At 36.0% G+C, this 23,972-nt stretch overlaps 1 protein-coding gene across 1 annotated transcript; it reads right to left on the bottom strand.

Annotated features, from left to right (window-relative positions):
* Positions 1-940: 940 nt before the first annotated feature.
* Positions 941-19,099, bottom strand: LOC128990895 (60S ribosomal protein L22). Its single transcript, XM_054413538.1, has 5 exons — positions 19,010-19,099; positions 8,743-9,279; positions 6,997-7,118; positions 2,659-2,764; positions 941-1,072 (listed from the first exon to the last, which is right to left on the bottom strand). Exons 1-5 carry the CDS (start codon positions 19,016-19,018, stop codon positions 1,031-1,033), a joined length of 816 nt encoding a protein of 271 aa, XP_054269513.1. The 5' UTR covers positions 19,019-19,099; the 3' UTR covers positions 941-1,030.
* Positions 19,100-23,972: the final 4,873 nt, after the last annotated feature.

Below are 23,972 nucleotides of genomic sequence, written 5' to 3'. Positions count from 1 at the left end.
AATTAACCATTGGGGCTATAAGTGCTTGCTGGGGTTCAAATGAAAGCTAATTAAATTATCTTTCATTTAATTCCATATAGATTTTTTTTGGATGAGTACTTTTAACAATATGACACAAAATAATAGACCATGACTAAACTTTTTCATTTTTTGAAAATTTCTATCGTTTTTAAAGTGTTGTATAACCATTGATAATGGACGTATTGGAGTCGTTATAGTCTCAAACTTTAGATATTTAGCAAAAAGTGAAAAAAGTGTCTGATTTTTACGTATTTTTGGCTACTACGCCGGTAGCACAGGTCTTTCGAAGCTGCAAACTTGGTTTCTTATTTGTAGTATAGGTCCTAACAACATACTAAAAAATTAGAACTACATGACCTTTTGCAAGCAAGACCCTTTTTTATGTTTAATTTGACTGGACTATTATTAAAACCCTCATTTATGGTAGTTTAGATTGTGTTGTTAAGATAAGAGAGGGAACTTGCTGAGATCAGCAATAAAAGCATGGCTTTTGGACTGGCTGTTTTACTCAAAGAATTTTTAAATGATAATCTTACCAACAACTGACTCAAAATTATAATTCCACGCTATTGTTATTTTCACACCACAGCAATCTGACACCATTTTTGTAATCTCAATGGTTGCAAATAAAGATGATCCTTGTTTGAAACTTTAGAGCAAAATTTTGTTTAACATTAAATGTTTACTGAACTAGAGAAAAATGCAAATAACTAAACAAGCTAAATTTGCAACTTCTCTGTGAAATGAAGATTAGGCTATATTGAAAATAAATCCTGTGTCAAAAGATTAAACTAAAAGAGAGCTGACTTATAACTTGGAACTTTTTTCATGAGGATCAAATAAAAAAATTAAGGAAAGCAAGGAAATTCTCTACAAACTCAAATCAAACTGAGTGTTTGTAATAAACGACAATCAAAACTTAAAAAATATAAGAATCCAACAAGTTTATTATTGGATAACATATCCACAATACATAGTATAAATACAGTCTTGTGAATAAAACACCTTCTTAATCATTGTCCTCATCGTCTTCATCATCTTGACTGTTAATCTGCAAAAATTAAAAAAATATTTGAGAGAAAATTCCAGAGTAATGAGTTGTATGGTAAATATTTTCAGGAGGCATAGCAAAGACCAGGGTGTCCAGTGTCCCATCAAAATAAAATTCAAGGACAAATCCAGGTTTTCCAGGTTCATAATTTCCAGGACAAAACTTGCCACCCAAATAAGCAAAACTTTCTTGTTTATTTACACCTAGAAGTAAATTTTAAGACCTTTCAGTGAATTCCGTGATAAGTTCTTGCAATCGCAGCAAAAACCATGATCTTATTCTTTCAATCGAAAATTTATGATAATTTCCCAAAAAAAAAACTTGCGGCAACATTAGTGATGATTCTCCGCAATCGCGCAACATCCATGATAATTCCCTGCAATCACGACATCATCTGTGATGGTTATCCACGATCACAGCAACATGTGTAATGATTTCCCACGATTGTGACATCTGGAATGATTTCCTGCAGTCCCGGCAACATCTGTCTTAGTTTCCCGAAACAGCAGCAACCTCCGTGATGATTTCCTGCGATTACAGCAACCTCTGTGATGATTTCCTGCGATCGCAGCAACATCCGTGATGATTTAACGTTATCGCAGCAACGCCTGTGATATTTCTTGCATTAGCTGCAATGACCTTTATTAGCAATAGTTTCCTGCAATCACGATTTTTAATTACGCAAAACGGTAATTTAGGCCGGATTTTTCGGCGATTATTTAAACATTTGAATTTCTCGGTTCTTTACAAAATTGACACAATTTACAGATTTTTTCTTGGTCATTTACATCAGATTCCCGGTTTTTCCGGTTTCCAGGTAGGCTGGACACCCTGGAACATGCTGCAGCAACTCCACAACATAAAGAAAGAATAACATGAACTGTGGCATCAATAAAATAAATATTCAGTATTGATTGGCAACAGCACCAATTTTGCATGAAAATTCAAAGAAGCACTAGGGAAATATTTACAAGAAATTAAAAAAAAAGGAAATATTTACAAGTATGCCTAATGAGCGCACATCTGGGTGTCCCAAATCTATGCAGATATATTTTAGAAAAAGTTTACTGGGTCAAATAAAACAAAAATTAAGCAAAAAATGAACTGATTAGCGACACCCGCCATTTGATTTTTTTTTTATATTTATACCTTATCTTAAAAACTATTAAGATATCCTTAAAAAATTTTGTATGGGTTTAGGAAGCCGTAAGCTGCTTGCAAAATATAAACATATAAAAATTTTTTTTAATGGTGGCCGTTTTATTTTTTATAACTTTAGGCCCTAATTAGCTACTGAAAAATTGCTGATTTTGTGAATTTCTGAACACCTCCCGCATGAATACACAATGATATTCCATAGCATTTGTTCATTTGAATCCAGTGATTTTAGCAACGAATTAGGTAATTTTACTGTCTTGGCTTAATTAAATTTCCACATATAGAAATACAATTAGTACAATAAATTACAAAAACCAAGTTCGTAGACTACTGACAGACCTAGTTATATTTACAATACACTAGTAATAGATAGAATAATAATTAGTCGAATGAACAATAAAAATCCAGTTGAGTAATAGGAGACTCACCTGGAAGTACCTAAGCTCGTAAACATCCTTCCCACTGGCGACGACTCTCAACCAATCTCTCAGGTTGTTCTTCTTGAGGTACTTTTTTGTAAGGTATTTGAGGTACCTGGAAACAAAATTGATTAATATCTGTGACATATGAAATTAATTGAAAATCGTGTGCAATAATGAAATTAGAGGGAAGCTGCATAAAGTAAAGTGTTGTCTATTAGCCAGGTAGTATAGTCAGGAAAAAAATATGAATAAAACTTTACTTTATTAAGATCTACACCTAAGTAGTTAAATCATATTTTAGTAGATCTAATGTTGTTGTAACGAGCCGTTTTTCCTAGTGGGGTAAGATATTGTTTTATAACTGTGCACCTATTGTGGACTTTAACAAGCGGCAGCGGCGAAGCGATCTAGCTCCCTTTGACCTGACTTATCAGTTCTGATAAGCCTCAGGTATCTTAGATTTTCAGGATAGTCTAGAACGGACATTCGAGTGGTGGGTTGCGGACAGTGAGGAAGAGAGTTTTGTGTCTGGTGTAGACGACGGGTGTTCTGGTGTAGGCCTACTACTTATATGGTGTTTTATGTTTGTCTTAGCCTAGGGAACAAGTCTACAAAATATATCCAGACAATTCGGAAACACCCTGTATATTGTTTTGATTTTTATGTGTTTGGTTGGTTGTTAAAGTGTTTTTTGTACAAATAGGCCTAACTTAGGCCCAAATTTTCTTAATCCCTTAATACAGTGTGGTAGTAAAAATCCGGATGGGTTTAATGTATTTTTACCGATATAGATACAGTAATGAGACTTGGTATATCAATAATAGCCATAAATGTCTACTCTTTTAAGGTACTATAACTTTTTTTATCCCTTAAGCAATATGTTCTACTAATAACTAAGGCCTTTAATTAGATTTTAGAAAAATTTGGTATGACTCCTCGTGGGCCGTCCTCTTTACGGGATAAAAAAGTGATAATAGCTTAAAAGAGTAGACATTTATGGCTATTATTGATATACCAAGTCTCATTATTTGATCTACCATATATTGCAGGGTGTCTAGTTTATTTCCATTATAAAATTCAAGACTAATTCCAGACTTTTCAAGACTAATTCCAGATTTTTCAAGACTAGTTTTTTCCACAATTAGTGGGTGTTGATACCAAAATGTATCGATTCTCGATTCTTGATACCGATACCAATTTTTATAGCTATTTCTAACCAAATTTTCTAAATAATACTACACCAACTCTTTGTCTTTGTCATAAAGTAGTATTATGATAGTGTGGTGTTTTCAAGTAAAGAAATAATGCAGCAATAAAAAAATCTAACTAGCAAATTTGGTTTTTTTATCATGAAATCTTCTGCGTACCGTACGTTTAGACATCATCATTGACTGCAGCGGTTACAGAAACGTGATCGTCGTAGTCCGCGATCACGGTAAAATCATGAACATTTCCCGCGGCCGTGTATACATCATCGTCGTCTCCCGCGGTCACGGAAACTTCATCGTCATGGTCATCTCCCACGGTCACGGAAACTTCATCGTCATGTACCGCGGTCACAGAAACGTAATCGTCGTCGTCCGCGATCGCGACAAAATCATGAAAATTTCCCGCGGCCGAGCAGATATCATCGTCGACTCCCGCGGTCACGGAAACGCCATCGTCATCTCCCGCGGTCACGGAAACGTCATCGTCATCTCCCGCGGTCACGAAAACGTCATCGCCTTCGTCCTCGATCGCGGCAAAATCATGAACACTTCCCGCTGCCGTGTAGACATCATCGTCGACTCCCGCGGTCACGGAAACGACATTGTCATCTCCCGCGGTCACGGAAACGACATTGTCATCTCCCGCGGTCACGGAAACGTAATCGCCGTAGTCCTCAATCGCGGCAAAATCATAAAAATTTCCCGCTGCCGTGTAGACATCATCGTAGTCTCCCGCAGTCACGGAAACGTCATCATCGTTGTCCGGGATCGCGGCCAAATCATGAACGTTTCCCGCGGCTGTTTAGACATCACCGTCATCTCCCGCGGTCACGGAAACGTCATCGCCGTCGTCCTCGATCGCGGCAAAATCATGAACATTTCCCGCGGCCGTGAAGACATCATCGTTGTCTCCCGCGGTCACGGAAACTTCATCGTCGACTCCCGCGGTCACGGAAACGTCATCATCATCTCCCGCGGTCACGGAAACGTCATCGCCGTCGTCCTCGATCGCGGCAAAATCATGAACATTTCCCGCGGCCGTGTAGACATCATCGTTGTCTCCCGCGGTCACGGAAATTTCATCGTCGACTACCGCGGTCACGGAAACGTCATCGTCATCTCCCGCGGCCACGGAAACGTCATCGTCGTCTCCCGCGGTCACGGAAACGTCATCGTCGTCTCCCGCGGTCACGGAAACGTCATCGCCGTCGTCCTCGATCACGGCAAAATCATGAACATTTCCAGCGGCCGTGTAGACATCATCGTCGTCTTCCGCAGTCACGGAAACGTCATCGTCGTCGTCCGGGATCGTGGCCAAATTATGAACATTTTCTTTTAGACATCACTGTCATCTCCCGCGGTCACGGAAATGTTATCGTAGACGTACGCGATCACGGCAAAATTATGAACATTTCCCGCGGCCGTGTAGACATCATCGTTGTCTCCCGCGGTCACGGAAACTTAATCGACATCTCTAGCGGTCACGGAAACGTCATCGTCGTCGTCGGCGATCGCGACATAATTATGAACATTTCCCGCGGCCGAGCAGATATCATCGTCATCTTCCGCGGTCACGGAAACATCATCGTCATCTCCTGTGGTCACGGAAACGTCATCGTCGTCTCCCGCGGTCACGGTAACGTTATCGTCGTCCCCAGCGGTCACGGAAAGGTCATCGTCGTCTCCCGTGGTTTCGGAAACGTCATCGTCGTCGTCCACTATCGCGGCAAAATTATTAACATTTCCCGCGGCCCTGTTGACAACATCGTCGGCTCCCGCGGTCACGGAAACTTCATCGTTATCTCCCGCGGTCACGGAAACGTCATCGTCGTCGTCCGCGATCGCTACAAAATCATGAACATTTCCCGAGGCCGTGAGGACTATCATCATTGGCTATCGCGGTTACGTAAACGGAAGACGGCGATCGCGGCAAAATCATAAAAATTCCCGACTTTGAAATCAAATTTAAGACTAAATCCCGACTTTTCAAGACCATTTTTAAATTCAAGACTAATTCCCGACTTTCCCGATTTTCCCGACTACTAGACACCCTGATATTGGTAAAAAATATATTAAACCGTTCCGGTACTTTTCTACCACTCTGTATATAATAAACCTACACTAATTAAAAATAATCAGTTTAAAAAATTGAAATAGGGATATTTTGATTTTAAATTAAAACAATTAAGTAGCCTAGTTAAAAATGAATCGATTTTGGTTGGGAACAGGTACCGGTTCTGACAATGAAAAAGTGGTACCGACCCATCACTAGTTTTTGGCTTTTTGCCAACTAAAACTGTATCAAGAACCCACAACGGATGGGATTTTCAATCGTAGCGCACATCTTAAGTTAAAATTAGTAATAACGGGCAATGTGAGTATGCCCCCTTTGTCACGGCTGGACGCCGACTGAGTTGGTACGAGATCCGCGCGCATTCTGGATAGCCCTCGTACATATGACCTAGCCTATTTGTAATGCACATAAAGTAGAACAGATTTGGGGTAAGTTGGAGTTTGGGACAATAAAATATGTTAAGAGGCTACAAAAGGTGACTCTTTCAAAGAAACTAAGTTAATACCACCAAAACCACTAAGTAATAAATTAAACAACTTATTTCAGTCAGTAAAAAAAAATAAACTGATAATAACATAAGCCTAGCTTACTGTAAACATGATAAAATAAAAATGCAACAAATCCTAAAATCAAATGCCCATGCCACCAACAACCCACCACACAAGCGCTGAATACTCACGCCTGCTCCTAATAAATTTTTATGTAGCTGGCCCAAACGCAGCATGATTTACTAAGGTTTTATTATGGTCAGATCCCATATTCTAATTACAGATTATAATTAGAAGAGATTTATTAATGATTGTTGTGTGTACAGTAAATGGGTGTAGAAGCAAAAGAAAAAAGCTCTACAAGTGATACAGGTGCCGATGTCAAACATGAAAAGGAAACTCAAGATAAGTATTTAAGGACTTTAATTACTGATGATGGAATGAAAAAAGGCACAGAATATATGGTTTTCGTTCATTTAACTTAAGTAAAGAAAATAGGTTGAAATTGGGAGAAAAACAAGATCAAATTTTTCTCGGTCAACTTTGACTTTGCTCTAGCTCAAGTGACACTTACCTTTTTGAAAATGGGATGTCTGAATTTAGGGCTACTTTCATTTTTAGTCGCTCTAGACTGACTGCATTGCCAAAGTTGTTTGTCTTTCCATTGACTTTGATACGCTCTTGTAGATATTTCTCCTAAAACAGAAATTGGAATCAAATAATAACATTTCTACAAGTATAGTACATGATGAGTGATCCCTTTCATCAAAGGATAAAGATATATAAGGGTACCGTATGTTGCTAGTTCAGTGGTTGGTGTCTCCAACTTTGGTGCGGAAGGGACGTGCTTGATTTCTGGTACATCCACAAAACAGATGGGTTTGGAGAGCTTGCTTTATAAATCCTTCAATTTATCCTAAAAAAAAAAACACAAAGGAAAAAAGATCTTTTTTCTTACAATTCCTTAGTTATTTATTTCTGGGGACATAGCCTAAAAGTGGAGAAGTAAACCAGTCCCGGGTCTAAGTCTTGCCATGCCACCCTACGGTAATAGATTCTTCCATTAGTAAGAAAAATTCAATAAAAGTTCATTAAAATGTTATTAACTAATCACTATACAGACCAACATTTACAAGTTTAAGCTTAAATTGGACTGTGCAAACCGCTAACAATGTGAGCTGGCCTGACTTTGTATGGCGCCAATGAGTTAATGTAATTAAAATTTTTTTTGCTGAATTAAAAATACATTGGCAATAGTTTTAAATAAACCCCAAATATTACAAATAGGCCTATTTAAAACCTTAAGTTGTATACAGGGTGATTGATATAAGTTAATTAGGCTAAGCAATTGTATTTCACATTTCACCTTCATTCATTCATCACTTTTCGTTCATCTAATCTTAATCTTTCAATATTGTATCTGTATCAGCATGTCAACCCTGTAATGTCAACCCTGTAAAAATGGTGTTATACTGTAAACAAATAAATAAATAAAGTGTGCCAGCTGTTTTATTCGAAAACTATAAGAGATAGGCCTATAAAAAAAGTTAAATGGTAAGTGCCTTGGATTATTTATTTAAAAAATTTTTTCAAGTAAAAAAAAAATATTTTAGTCGCCATTTTTCCAATATGGCCGCCAACTTTGGGTTTTCTTATGGAACACCCTGTATTTTATTATGTATTCCGGTAGAAAATGTAATTTTAAGACAATTTTACTCTTGTGTTTTTTTTTCATAAACCTAACTGTTTCAAAGATAATAATGGTTAAAGTCAAAGTTGTGAAGTTTTGAATAGTTTTCGAATAAAACACCTGGCATGTTTGCTTTAGGCCTTTATCGAAACTCTTTCTCATGCCGAAATTTCAAAACTTTAACCATTATTATCTTTGAAACAGTTAGGTTTATGAAAAAAAAAAAAAAAAACACAAGAGTAAAATTGTCTTAAAATAACATTTTCTACCGGAATACATCATAAAATACAGAATGTTCCACAAGAAAAATTAAAGTTGGTGGCCATATTGGGAAAATGGCAGCTATAATATTTTTCCGACTTGATTACGATTTTTAAAATAAAAAATCCAAGGCACTTACCGTTTAGCTTTTTTTGATATCTCTTATAGTTTTAGAATAAAACAGCTGGCTCACTTATATCAATCACCCTGTATTCCTTAAAGTTAAGTTAAAGAAGAACTTGCGTAGTATTATTAGTTGCTCGTTAAACCTTAAGTTAGAGGCCAGGTATTGTCTTACTTAATTAGGCTAGACTAAGTTTGGTATTAAATTATGAGAATTGAGCTAGTAGCCTATAACTATAAACTTACAAAGTTGGCCACATCCATGATGTTGTCTTCGAATGGGTGGGTGCAGTCGATAATAAACTTGAGTGACACTTTTTTCTTTTTCTGCCCTTTACCACGGACACTCTGCTTTTTCATACCCTGGGGCGGTTTCTTGACAGCATTCAATGCTGGCTTCTTCTGCGCAGCTGCAGGCTTCTTCACTGCAGCAGCAGCGGGCTTGGCGGCAGGTTTGGTTGCGGCAGGCTTAGCTGCTGGTGCCGCTGCAGGCTTGGCCGCAGCAGGGGCAGCAGTAGCTTGTTTCTTCTGAGCCGCAGGAGCTGCTGCAGTCGCTGGACGCTTGGTTGCCGCAGCAGGCGCAGCGGCTCCCTTCTTGGCAGCTGCAGGCTGTGCAGCAGCTGGTGCTGGTTTCTTCGCAGCAGCAGGAGCCGGAGCTGTGGCTGGTTTCTTTGCTGCAGCTGGCTTAGCTGCAGTGCTTGCTGACTTTGCAGCTCCTCCTGCCGCTGCTGTGGTTTTCTTGCCCGCAGCTGGTGCGGCTGCTTTTTCTTTCTTCCCTGCAACCTGAAAAAATGATTTTTGAAATTAGTCTGTTTTACTCAATTTAAGTGATAGTTTGAATATTTATTTGAATAAATTCATAGTTTCAACTGAATACAGTAGTTAGTCCTGGAACTCCAATATTGACTGTGTTACGTATAGGCCTATGCTTTGGCCCCATTGTCAAACACTAGTCCAGGAGTTATATAAAATAGATTACTTTGATTAGCTTAGATGTTAATGGTACCTATAAATTTGCTCATGTGAGTTTTCGCTCTCGTTTTATCCGTGATTTATAAAGTTTACTAAAATCCTTGTTGAGCGGAGCGAGCGAAGCTCTTATACGTCGACTCTTATGCATTTTGTAATACGCAAACTCCTCCTAGACGGCTGAATCAATCGTTTTCAAATTTTGCATGGTGATAAAGAGCATATCGGTGAGTGCCAACATCTATATGGCGTTAAAAAAGACTCTCAGGAATCCGCCCCACTGGGTCTCAAAGATTCAATGTAATCCTTATGGAAGCAGTATTTGACACATACACAAAGACATAAGATCAGCTATTGACTTTTGAATGCACCAGATAAAGAAATAGCTGATAGCATTATTCCACAGACATTAGAACAGAAACGGTATGGATCATAAATATAATCAAATGACGACAATAGCTTGAGATCCGTGACGTAGGAAGTGGTTAAGGAAGTAGTAAAGGTGAGCAGTCTGGAGTGTGGAAACTGTTTATGACGATTAGATTTAGGTATCTGCATTCCTAAAATTCTATGGGAAGGGAGAAAACGGGTCCGCGACGTAGGAGGTGGTGAAGGAAGTAGTCAAGGCGAGCTGTCCGGAGTGTGGGAACTGTTTATGATGATTAGATTAAGCTATCTGCAATCCTAAAATGCTATTGGAAGGGAAGGAAACAGGTCCGCGACATAGGAAGTGGTGAAGGAAGTAGTAAAGGCGAGCTGTTCGGGGTATGGGATCTGTTTATAACCATTAGATGGAGGTATTTGCAATCCTTTGATGCTATGGGAAGGGAGGGAAACAGGCCCGTGACGTAGGAACTGGTGAAGGAAGTAGTCAAGGCGAGCTGTCTGGAGTGTGGGAACTGTTTATGACGATTAGATTAAGCTATCTGCAATCCTAAAATGCTATTGGAAGGGAAGGAAACAGGTTCGCGACGTAGGAAGTGGTGAAGGAAGTAGTCAATGCGAGCTGTCCGGAGTGTGGAAACTGTTTACGACGATTATATTTAGGTATCTGCATTCCTAAAATTATATGGGAAGGGAGGAAAACAGGTCCACGAGGTAGGTAGTGGTGAAGGAAGTAGTCAATGCGAGCTGTCCGGAGTGTGGAAACTGTTTACGACGATTAGATTTAGGTATCTGCATTCCTAAAATTATATGGGAAGGGAAGGAAACAGGTCGGCGACGTAGGAAGTGGTGAAGGAAGTAGTCAAGGCGAGCTGTCCAGAGTGTGGGAACTATTTATGACGATTAGATTAAGGTATCTACAATCCTAAAATGTTATGGGAAGGAAGGAAACAAGTCCACGACGTAGGAAGTGGTGAAGGAAGTAGTAAAGGCGAGCTGTCCGGAGTTTGGGAACTGTTTATGACGATTAGATTAAAGTATCTGCAATCCAAAAATGCTATTGGAAGGGAAGGAAACAGGTCCGCGACGTAGGAAGTGGTGAAGGAAGTAGTCAATGCGAGCTGTCCAGAGTGTGGAAACTGTTTACAACGATTAGATTTAGGTATCTGCATTCATAAAATTATATGGGAAGGGAGGAAAACAGGTCCACGAGGTAGGAAGTGGTGAAGGAAGTAGTAAAGTCAAGCAGTCTGGAGTCTGGGAACTGTATATGACGATTAGATTAAGGTATCTGCAATCCTAAAATGCTATTGGAAGGGAAGGAAACAGGTCGGCGACGTAGGAAGTGGTGAAGGAAGTAGTCAAGGCGAGCTGTCCGGAGTGTGGAAACTATTTATGACGATTAGATTAAGGTATCTACAATCCTAAAATGTTATGGGAAGGAAGGAAACAGGTCCACGACGTAGGAAGTGGTGAAGGAAGTAGTAAAGGCGAGCTGTCCGGAGTGTGGGAACTGTTTATGACGATTAGATTAAAGTATCTGCAATCCAAAAATGCTATTGGAAGGGAAGGAAACAAGTCCGCGACGTAGGAAGTGGTGAAGGAAGTAGTCAATGCGAGCTGTCCGGAGTGTGGAAACTGTTTACGACAATTAGATTTAGGTATCTGCATTCCTAAAATTATATGGGAAGGGAGGAAAACAGGTCCACGAGGTAGGAAGTGGTGAAGGAAGTAGTAAAGTCAAGCAGTCTGGAGTCTGGGAACTGTATATGACGATTAGATTAAGGTATCTGCAATCCTAAAATGCTATTGGAAGGGAAGGAAACAGGTCGGCGACGTAGGAAGTGGTGAAGGAAGTAGTCAAGGCGAGCTGTCCGGAGTGTGGAAACTATTTATGACGATTAGATTAAGGTATCTACATTGTAGACCTTTAATTGAAAATTTGTCAAAATGCAACCGTACAAGTACACCTAGCCAACCTTATATTCATTTTGTTCGGAAAGAACAGGAGAATCTAGGAATAGTAATAAGTATAATAATAATTTAAACATTGAATTTTTTCGGTAAAGTGAAAAAAAAAAAATTTTAATTTCATAAGCGGCCTTGGTAAAATTTTTTCTAGCCTACATATTTTTTATAGGAAATTCATTATATACATTTTGTAGACAATCTAATTCCCTACATATAAATATATAACATCTTAGGAAAATCTTTTTTTAATAAGTTTTTGGGGCTAAATACAGGTCGTCCCAAAGAGAATGGATCAAAAGTAAACTGACATGAACACTTTATTGTTAAAGATAAAAAGGTAGTAAATACACATATTATTACATTTAATAATATACATGTATATACATGTTACAGGTAGTTATATACATTTTATTTCTTATAACATTCTAAGTTTTTCCTAACATGATTTTACCGCCTAACTTAAATACATGTTCTCCGTTGTTCGCTCGGAGAAAGTCAAGGCAGTTTTCAAGCTCAGACCACACATTGTGTCACATTTCATTGGATATTTTTCCAAGAAAGGCTTCCCTTATCTTTGCTTAAAGTTCATCTAAGTTTGAGATCGACAAGTTATACACTTGATCTTTCACAAATCCCCATACAAAAAAATCACAAGGCGTAAGGTCTGGAGATCTAGGAGGCCACCGTATGGGACCGCCGCAACCAATCCAACTGTCTGTGAAGGTTTCATCCTGTGACTCCATCTTGCTGTAATATCACGTTTGGTTGGAAAGCCTCTAATAATTGAGGATAGGCATAGTTCTCCAACATGTTGAGGTACACTTTCCAGTAACTGTTTGTTCATGAAAGAACAAAGGGCCTATTAACGTGTCATAAGCAATCAACACCAGACGTTCACTTTGGGACTGTCTCTTACATGTTCACGAACAAAATACAGTCTTTGTGAACCCCAAATCCTCACATTATGTTTGTTTACGTTTCCGGAAGTGTGGAATGTTGCTTCATCAGAGAAAACATTCTTTTCAAAAACTGGTCGTCTTCAGCAACTTTATCCAGCACATTAATCGCAAAATCTTTACGAAGCTGTTTGTCATTTGGTTTCAACTCTAGCAAAACTTGAAGTTTGTTTGCTCTAAAGTCTAATATCTTGTGAAGAACTCAGAGAATACTACATCTAGATACATTTAACTCACGTTCAGCAGTTCGAAGTGACTTTCTTGGGCTTTGAAGATATGCATCTCAAATACTGTCAACAGCTTCATTCGACAGTAGAGGCCTACCGTAACCTTTTTTATGGCCGATATTTCCAGAATCCTTGAACTGCCTGTAACATTGCTGGATACTGTTTCTGGATGGTGGATTTACATTGTATACAGTCCGAAATCTTCTTTGTACTTTAACCACTGATTAAGTCTCAATGAGGCTTTTGAGGCACTGTGCTTTTAACTGCACATTCATAATGCAACTGTGAGGTTTGTTTATGCTTTGAAAATTCAAGCGTGCTCACAACAATAAACAGCTGGTTTTTGTTGAATCATACTAAAAAAAACTGAAAGATGTCAGCTTTTAAATAAGCCATACTTGACTTTCCTACGACCCTCAATAACACGTATACTAAGCTGTAGATTTGATCCATTCTTTTTGGGAAAAAATTGAAAACCGTACAGTGTTAGTATGTGTTGTACAAATTTATATAATATATGTGTATACTAATAATGATATATGTAGATGTTTATAAAGCTAATGAAGTGAATCCAAAAAGTCATCAAGTTTATGGTAAAATAATTATTTATTTAGGCCTATAAATAAAATAATGTTATTATATTTTAGCGATTTTGTGAAAAAAGTTCATACTTAGTATTTAGTAAAAAACTTTAAGTACCAAATGTTTTAGCTCCAAACCAACATAGCCTAATCATCTTGAAGTGTATTCAATTACCTACATAAAAATGTATAACACGGTGGGTAGGCCTACCTAATAATTTTTGTTTTTACGTGTTAGGGGCATAATAACATAATAAACGGAAAACTGCATAAATACAACCACAAGAAAAATACAACCTTTCATTTAAACACAATAGGGTATCACACTATTTAGTAAATATTCATGCATAATAAAATGCATGAAGATTACTGTAATATAGGCTACACACACACATTTCTCTAACAATACAATTTAAATACCTAATAAGGAATTTAGTAAACTTAATAAATCGCAGATAAAACGAGAGCGAAAACTCACCGGCAACAACACGTTTGGCGATGCAGTTTTGCAACCGTTTCACATTACAGCAAAAAAAATACCGGTAGCTTAAATATTCCCTATTATGGGAAATTTGCTAAAATGGATTTTTTTTATTTTATTTTTATTTATTAGTTAGGCCTATCATTAAGTTTAGTAGGCATCCTCCCATTTATCTATAATTTGAAGTTAAAAATACACCCACCGCAGCAAACCTGCCGACTAAGCGAATATCCATTTGTCTGAATTGATTTTTAACTAAATCTATTTTAAAAACATTACGTTTAATGAGTACCTAGGTTTGCCGCTACAAGGAAACTAATGAAGTGTATTTTTTGGTAAAATATTAATGGCTTAGTATAAAATAAATAAATTTGCCAAGTTGGATCAAAATATATAAACAAGCAAACTAAGTTACAACATTTTATAATATTCTCCATAAGAATAACATGGGAATTTTAAATTTACAATTTTTAACTTTCTCTGTTACAGTACCAATAACCAATCAAAAACACTTTGATATAGGCCTACTAAATTATTTATATTTTTAAGCTCGTTAAAAAGATCTGGAGAGAAACTGGGAAATTTTGTGTTTTGAGGGTCAAAAAAGAGAAAAACCATTTTATACAACCCATAAAACCCCCGTAAAGTTACAACATTTTAAAATATTCTCCATAAGAATAACATGGGAATTTTAAATTTACAATTTTTAACTTTCTCTGTTACAGTACCAATAACCAATCAAAAACACTTTGATATAGGCCTACTAAATTATTTATATTTTTAAGCTCGTTAAAAAGATCTGGAGAGAAACTGGGAAATTTTTTGTTTTGAGGGTCAAAAAAGAGAAAAACCATTTTATACAACCCATAAAACCCCCATAAAACCCCGTTCCCATGGTCCGATGATGCTAGTTCGCGAACTCATTCTCAAGTTTATTCCGCTTTACACCTTTAAGCCAAATTTCATTAAAATCGGACAAAATTTACTCAAGTTATCGCATCTACGGACATATAGGGGAGAGCGGGGCTAACCGTACACCCATTTTTTGGCCTAGAATTCAAGCTAGGTGATCCCAATAAGTGCTGCTATCTAGCAGCAGAATGCGCAAGTTTACAGTATATGCATTGTTTTGCTATGTGTGCTAGTTTCAATGTTTCAGTAAAAAAACATGTTTCTACTCACTTGCTTCTAATTTTCGTCCAGTAGGGTAGGCCTACTAAATAAAAAGTCAGTGAAGTAGCTTTTATCGCAGTCTATTAACTTAACTGTGAGATCATAATAAACTACATCTCTTTAGCTCTCATTTAGTTATTAGCGATGATTGGTTAACTGATAGAATTTGAGTTTATGTTTATAAATTCCCACGAGGTACAGATTGGGGCTAAGCCGTACAGCTCTGGTACAGGGTGCTGCTCATGTTCAGGGTGGGTCCATTCAGCTTGCAGTGCTTTAAAATTTGTTTGGAGGCACCTAGGTATAAGTTAGGCCTATTAAATAATTACCAAAAATTGAATGAAGATTTACTAAATTGAATTGATATTTTCAATCGATAGGTTATTAGGGTAAGTTCGCACAGGGGTACAGTTTCTTAACTGGGCTACGCTATTATTGATTGAAACTATCGATTTGATTAGTAAACCTTCATGCAAATTTTTCACCTTCAGCAAGTTTGGTTTGTTAGGATAGGTTATGATAGTTTAATTTTATATTAGATAAGATTTTAAAATATCGATTATTAATCAATATTTTCAATTTGATAGTTTCAATCAATATTGGCGTATCCTAGTTAAGAAACTGTACCCTAGCACAGATCAAAATTGTAGGCCTACTCCCAAAAGCAAACATGTCAATTAACTAGGATTGCTTTCAGAGAGGTGAAAGCCAGTTGAGCGGAACAAACGTGATTTGATATTTGTATAAGTAACTAAATGTAAAAAAGTCAATAGATACACTAATGCTTGTTTTATTGATACAAATTATAATAATTCAAATTTGTTTTAACTACACCTTGTTATTCAGATACCTCTTCTAGAAGTGCATTATGGTAGTTTAGTTTTTACCAGAAAAATATTACAGTAGAGGGAATCTGATATTAACATCCAAAAAGGGCATTCAAGTATAAAAAAGAGAAAGGAAATTTAACATTCAAATTTAACTGTAGCCTACAACAAAAACATTGGACTTCATTTTTCACCCTTATAATCGGTTAAAGTATTTAAGTATAAAAAAACAGTAACTATTCAAATAACGAGTATTAAAGTATAACATCAGGAGGGGAAATTTGACATTTAAATTCAACTGTGCAACATAAACATTGGTCTTCATTTCAACCATTGCAATCGGTTAAACTCAGCTTTCTTTGCTGGAAATTGTTTATGATTGTTAATACCAAGTATTCTTGATGGAGGATATGATTGTAATGTAACTGGAATGTAGGCCTTCTACCATTATTGGGACGATTTAGAGACGGCATTTTAATACTGGCCTTAATAAAACCATTGGACAGCCCTAGACAATTATAAATACCGTGGTTAAAAGTGTACTTCTATAAGCCCAGGTAATTAATTATTTACTTATTATTACGGCTGTAACTGGACGTATGTATAGTCCGTGGCTTGGCAATCAAATAACAGTATTTATATAGGATATGCTACTGTTATAAACATTTGAAATTACTGAATTTTTACCAAATTACTGTTTCACAAAATGCAGATTCCATTTTTAGCCGAGCCATTAAAATGAGGATTTGCCAAACAATTATTAATTGGCAGAATAGTATTTAATGATATACAACTTTTCACATTTCATAAATTATATGTTAGTTTTGCTATGGTCAAAGGTCCAAATCCAAATGTTCTTTTCTTTTGGTCTGTAGGCTATGTAGTAATTTGCTAGTATCATTGACTTTATATAAAGTCAATGCTAGAATACTGTAGATGGTTTGTTAAGACCTTAATATATGCAAGCATTTTTGAAATCGATTCCCCGTTTAACCAACTATTCCAAAAAATAAAAAAAATATATGGTGCAACACAAATAAATAAACCAATCACCTACCCATAACCTACACTTTACCTTCCTAATCTAACTTTACTTCAAAACACTTAATGTAGTCACAAATACTCATAAACCCCGACCTACCTTCTCCACATGCCTAAATTAGATCAGTGTTCAATCTGTGTTTTATTAATAAGTAACTTACTGTATCGTCGATGTAGTTCAACATAATATAACCATTGAGGTATTATCGGATTAAATATCGATTTCGATGCGGTTCGATATATTGATTAAATCCTTATTTCTAACATTGACTGTTTCTAATCAGCTGGCAACACAAATAGGTGCCCAAGAGTAAGTAGTCACTGCGATATGCTCCGCGCATTGAGAAATTAGTTCCGTCTATTTTCGCAATTTGTAGTGAATTCGGCGCCTTAAAAAAATGTTTTAACGGTATTTTCTTTTTTATTAAGATCATAGGAATGATTTAAAAACGTTTAAAAGAAAAGTCTAGAAAGTTCAGAAATACCTTATGATTCTCTTGTTTACATTTTTCTTGTAAACAAAAAACTGTCATATGGCTACTTTAGTCCCATAAGCCTAATGTTAAAAATTGGAAATTTTAAGTTCGTTTTAAATTGCATTAGCATTATCTAATTGAAATTTGTTTGTTTAAAAACCATCTCACTATTACTCTAGGTAATTTTGTTAAGTTTGGCTGAAATGCGTTCAGCCGTTATTGAGTGATGTTTCTCTATTTGTTGCATTGAAGTTGATCCCAAAGAGCTTCGCTCGCTCCGCTCAAAAAATCTAAATATAAGCTATACAACTTAGCCTTAAGTAAGCTAAGACTTTAGAATTACATTTTGGGGCTACATTTTAGTTTTCTCCCCACATTGACTCAAATACAGCATGATAGGTTAGGTTAGATTAGAACAGCCTCATTATAAGTAACTTAGCCTGTTGTTGTTATTATTTTTGTTATCTTTGTTGGCTACACATTTTTATTCAATGTTAATTATATCAAAGATTTATCATTGTTAGTCAACATTGCTCAGATTTTAGTTGTTGTTCTTGTTGTCTCGTCAAGTTCTCTCATTAAGTAGATTCTTAAAGCCCCTTTGCATGTTTGGCTTGACCCTTAGTTATAGGAACATAAAGTAAGCATTATATAAACATATAATTGTAAATTGGTTTGTTTTTACCGTTGGAAGCAAAATAAAAAATAAAATAAAAATAATCAGCTGGTAGTTAAGTAGGCCTATAACAGAAAAGTGGGGTGTGAACTAACTTGGTTTACAATTTTTTGATCCTCAGCACTAACTTAGCTTAACTCAATAGGCTATTTAACTTATCAGCAGCCTGTTGTCATGGCCCATAAACATCAATCAAATCAAAATAGGCCTAGGCCTACAGAGCTTCAGGTTTATTTTAGGTTTATATTATTTAGCTTCAGGTTACAGAGCGATTCATGATTTTAAAAAAAGCTGTACCGGTATGATTTAAAATATATATATATATATATATATATATATGGCCTATAGAATAAGTTACTGTAGCCTATTTTGAAGAGTTTGCAAATAGGGTCCTCTGTATAACCTCAACAAACTGATTAGAGGGAGAGCCGACATGAATGTTATCCATTTTCATCACTTGTTAGGTGGCAAAAGGAGAGATTATTGGTATCAATTAGATATCTTGATAATGTTTTGACTAGGATTAAATCATACATATTCAAGAAAATTCATTATAATGCTCATATTGCAGTAAAATCGGGACATTTGTCTCTGGGACCGACATGAGTATTTACAGGCGAATATTCTCATAACACAAACTTCTTAAGGGCTAAAAATATCTCCATTAATTCAACAATTCAAGAACTAACGGTTATTTATTTATAAATAACAATATTAGATCGAAATGATGAAAATAAAATTATATACTCACAGGAGACATCGTGGATGTTCCAAAGAAAGGAAATGGAGAAGTTTGTCAAAGGCAGACACTACTAAAACGTCTCTTCATAGAGTAAAAGAGGAATGAATAAATGCTTATCTCTAGAGTTATATCATTGAGTATACACGTATGTACCTTATATACTCAATGGTTATATGGAAGAAATGACAAGAATAACACCAGAGATAACTGCCAAGTAAAATACTGTTATAGGTACTTACATGATCCTAATAACAACGGTTCATGATCCAAATAACGGATCATGATTCAAACATCAACAGATCATGATTCTAATAACAACGGATCATGATCCTAATAACAACGGATCATGATTCACATAACGGATCATGATCCTAATAACAACGGATCATGATCCTAATAACAACGGCTCATGATCCTAATAACAACGGCTCATAATCCAAATAACGTACAATAAATGCAGGATGCGGTCGACTTGAATCATTTGTCTTTATTGTGACATAACTTATTTATGAACTTTCAACCGTCCCATATCATATTTTGTAGCCAATTATTTGATTACAGTTACAGAAGAAATAATAAGAATAACGGTAATTGGGAACTAGCATAGACTATAAAACCATAGATAAAATTATAACATTTTACTTGTTGTATAATTTAATATTCCTTAAATACATGTGTATTACCACAGCCACGACAGACTAACCAAAACCAGAAATGGTTCTCATACCATTGTTGATTCAAGCTCATTTTTCGTATCTAGTTCATGTTGGTGACACTATAGGCACTAGTGTCTAAGGATTTTCATTCATATTATTTTAAGGTACCGGTAAGTTTCATGATTTGTTCTTAGCTGTTTGATTACAAAACTAGGGGACGGGGACGGGGACGGGTTATTGTTAATTAGACCCTTTCTTTTGAATAAAATAGGTTTTTAATAGCTGGAAGTAACAAAAGAAACAAATTGTAAACAAAAACACGAACTTAGCGCCACCGGACAGGGCTAACACTAACAGTCATACCATAGACTAACCAAGCAGTATGGTTTATCTAATACCATAGATAAAACATATATACTGTATTCATCTGACCCATAAAGGATGTCAAATCAAATCTTAACGGAAACATACACCATACACCCTTACAGCTTGTACACAGTTTATTGTAGATGATTTTTGTTGGGGACATATTTTGCTCTAAACGGCATAGTCTAAAAAAATAGAATCTTCAAATAAAAGCAAGCTCTTTTGTGTTGTTTGGTTGGAATACTGGTGTATGACAAAGTAAATGTGGAAATAGTTATTTGTGCAACTAGTGAGCAAAGTGAGGAACTTAAATCTAAGAAAAGTCGAGAAACCATTCCTAAGGATTTCTCTCGAGTGAGGCAATTGCACTTTGCACTCGAGTTGCACATTATATTTTTCCCACAGTTACTATAAAACAAATAAATTGGTAAAGAAACGTAACATATTTTTACACAGAAGTGAACTTTTAATATGACATTTAATGTGAAGTGACAAATACAACAGTACAACAGCTGACCAAAAGTAATAAGAGTGAGACAATGTTAACATTGCCTCACTGATGAGCGAATTGGCCACTTTGCTTTCTCAAATCAGTGAGAGAACATGTAGCCTACATTGTTAGGTAACTGTAGGAAAAATGAGTAAATTCAGAAATTAGCAGCTTCTGTACTATAATCAGTGCAAGGAGGCCCACTTTATTGGGGGACTGTAGGAAAATAACCTCATTTAGCTACTTTAATCAAATCTGTTAAATACTGCGCACTTATTTGATCAGTTGTCATCTGAATTTTTTCCATTTTCTGTGTTTAGGTCGTGAACACACCTAAACTGCTGATTCTTTGTTTTGTTTACGAGTGAAAATTTAAAAACGTACGTTTTCAGGAAAAGCACTTTGCAAATTTTTCCCCCTTTTTTCAAAACTTTTATTATTAATTTTATTTTATTAACATTTGAAGTTTCATAAAATGTCCATGGTAACGCAATATCTTAATTTGGTAGTTTTTTAAAAAAAGAGCATCTTTAGTGGAAAAACACAAAATCCTGTCACGACCATAACAGACGTTTAAATGAATATTAAAAATAGTTAATATTGTTTTTATAACTATGTTTTGCTATAAACTAATTTACTTTTATGACCATTATACAATAAAACGGTCACTGAGCTTTTGGTATATTTGGTCTCTCTAGAAAAAAATAAAAAAACTCAAAAAATTGAAAAAAAGCCAATAAAATCTTTTTAAGTGTGTATAACTCCGAAAAAACTTACCTGAGACCCGAAAAATCGTTATGTTTGTATAGAGGTGTGTTTCTTTTGTGTATAAAACTTTGAAATATGACGATATTTTAATTTTTGAAATTTTTATGACAGAAATCATAAACGTGATGGTCAGGGACAAGCGGTACGGTCGTGAATTTTCTGAAATAATCTAAATCTTTCTAAACAATCCTTCAATTATACTGTTAGTTATAATAAAAATATGTGTTTCAATTGAAATAAACTGTTCAAATTACAATTATATTAAAGTTATTGTCACGACCAAACACACCATAATCTATAATGCTGGATTGGTCGTGAAAAAACCCGCGATGGTCGTGAAACTTTGGTCGTGAAATTACGTGTTATTTGGTATTTGGTAGCCCTGCACCTCATGTTCGAGGATACAAAGTGGACTTCTAGGTTAATCTAGCAATTGAAATATCTTATAAACAAAAATTAACACCATGTCTACTTCATCGAATGACTGCGTACGGTCATGGACACACCAAAATTACAAAAAACACAATCTTTCCATTATTAATCTTGTAATTCCTCCTTTCAACTCCAAACGACCGGCACTACAATCCAGACGTACACCTCGAACTAGTCTCTAAAACCAACTGACTCCATCGACACCAGGCTTGCCACTGTCGTGCTCCAAAGTTGAAAATTTTTCCCAAATGGTCGTGACGCCAAATCGAGGGACAGACTTATTTTGTCATGGTAGGCAGTTTGCAATGACAATAAAATTATAATATGCTCCTTTCTTGTAAGTTTAATAACCATTGATGACATAAAAATATGGCTTTATATATTTCGGCATGAATAATTAGTCTAAAAACAGCGTGAAAGTTGGAAAATGTACCCTAGGGACACGTCATGGTCGTGAATTTTGAGACTTTAAAAATACGAAAAAAATACCTAGAACCTATTTAAAACCAAATAAATGTGTGTAACATGTTGCCCCCATCCCAAAAAATATTAAAACACATAATAATAAACTACAAATCCAGTATATACGAAGTAAAAGGCCAGGGACATGAAAACGTACGTTTTTAAATTTTCACTTTTACACTATAGCCTAACGCAATCTAGACATATGAGATGAAGAGGATTTGTATTCATATTTTTTTGGGTTCTTGGCTTTGTCTCAATCTTAGAAATAGAGTAATTCGACAAACCGAGACTTGTTGTAGCGAGGTTTCACTGTAAAATGTATCAGAGTACACTAAAAATTACCTTAATGTCACTGAAAGCTTTTCCTCTACTCCAATTAATTGCTTCTCTTAGTTTGGTATCCTTCTTCTTCAAACGTGCTGATACTGCTTCTATTAAGTAATCAAAAGAGTTTTGAGAATTTGATAATATAAAAAAAACTTGTCAGAATACTTTTTTAGTTTGGTATGGGATGTGTGGAACATTCCTTGGGACTTTCTGTTGCTTAATATTGGATGGGTACACCATTTTCGCTGTCGTGATTGGCCGTCTTGCTAAAAGTACACTGATAACAACACTACGAATGTTAATTTGCGGCATGATCCAGTGCCACGTTTACCTCGGCGCTACACTAAACTGCTAGTGGAGCCACCGTGCATGTGAGCACGCTGCAGATTGTAGTTCGTACTCTGCTGCTAATGGAGCCACCAACTGTCACGTGTAGAATGCTTAAATTTGCAACGCGACAATCTAAGGCAAGTGAAGCAATAGCTAAACCCATTGGGGAAGGAATTAATGCGCTACCTGCAGCAGCCTCTGGCGGCAATTAATTTTACCGAATTTGTAGACTTTTACTCTTAACTGATATAGAAAGAAAACCTTAGGTAATAAATTAATAATTCTTTCACCATTTTGTTCACAGTAAAATTATCTACAGAAAAGTGGTAATTGGATAGTCAAAGTTCTAAACTAAAAAAAATATAAATATAAAGATTATAAAAATAAAAATTTTAAAAACAATATTTTGAAAGTAAACTTGATATACTAATTCCAAGATTAATCCAGACACCAAATAACACTACTATTATAAAGTTGAATCGATTCCCTACGTAGAAAAATCAAAAGTTGTGTAAAAGGTTGTGTACTGTAATAACATTTTTTTTTAATTGTTTGTTTACCTTACCGCAGCTGATTTTTGGTGATATGTGGTTTCCATGGCAACACAAAATTGTTTGTTATTCGCTAAAATAAATGAGAAATACGCAAATAAAGAAGCAAGATATTTATAAACATTAAGAAGAAACAAAAAAGGGCGAAAAATAATAATAACTAAAGGCGCTGCCTAGCGGTGACACGAGCGGCACTCGTAAGTCGGCCGCCGGGCATGCAGCGGCTGTACGAGTAACCCTCGTAAGTCGGCGCCAATGGGTTAAGACTGATACATCTATAAAGTCATGTTTAGAGGAGGTCAGGGGGCACCTGGCTATAATGGGTTTGAAAATACATGTGGCTAGAAATTAATTTGTATTCTAAGTTACATGGCACAAGTAATCTGGCTGCCAACTTGCTTAGGGTAAATAGCATGAATTCATGCTTCTATGAGTTTACAAAATATGAACTGCTATAACTGGTGCTTTACTTTCCATCAATACTGGAAGTTTCAATAAACTTGTTAATTATTATGATTGTATTACTTTAGGTTTCTAACTATGACAGCACTGCCGCCTCGGCATATGATTGCTACCCTAAGACTTGA

This window comes from Macrosteles quadrilineatus, unplaced genomic scaffold, assembly GCF_028750875.1.
Source record: "Macrosteles quadrilineatus isolate MER2022 unplaced genomic scaffold, UCM_ALF_1.0 Scaffold_3__2_contigs__length_128488019, whole genome shotgun sequence".
In the NCBI taxonomy this organism is placed as follows: Eukaryota; Metazoa; Arthropoda; class Insecta; order Hemiptera; family Cicadellidae; genus Macrosteles; species Macrosteles quadrilineatus.
The sequence above is the reverse complement of the archived record's forward strand: the minus strand, read 5'-3'. Positions and strand labels throughout refer to the sequence as shown.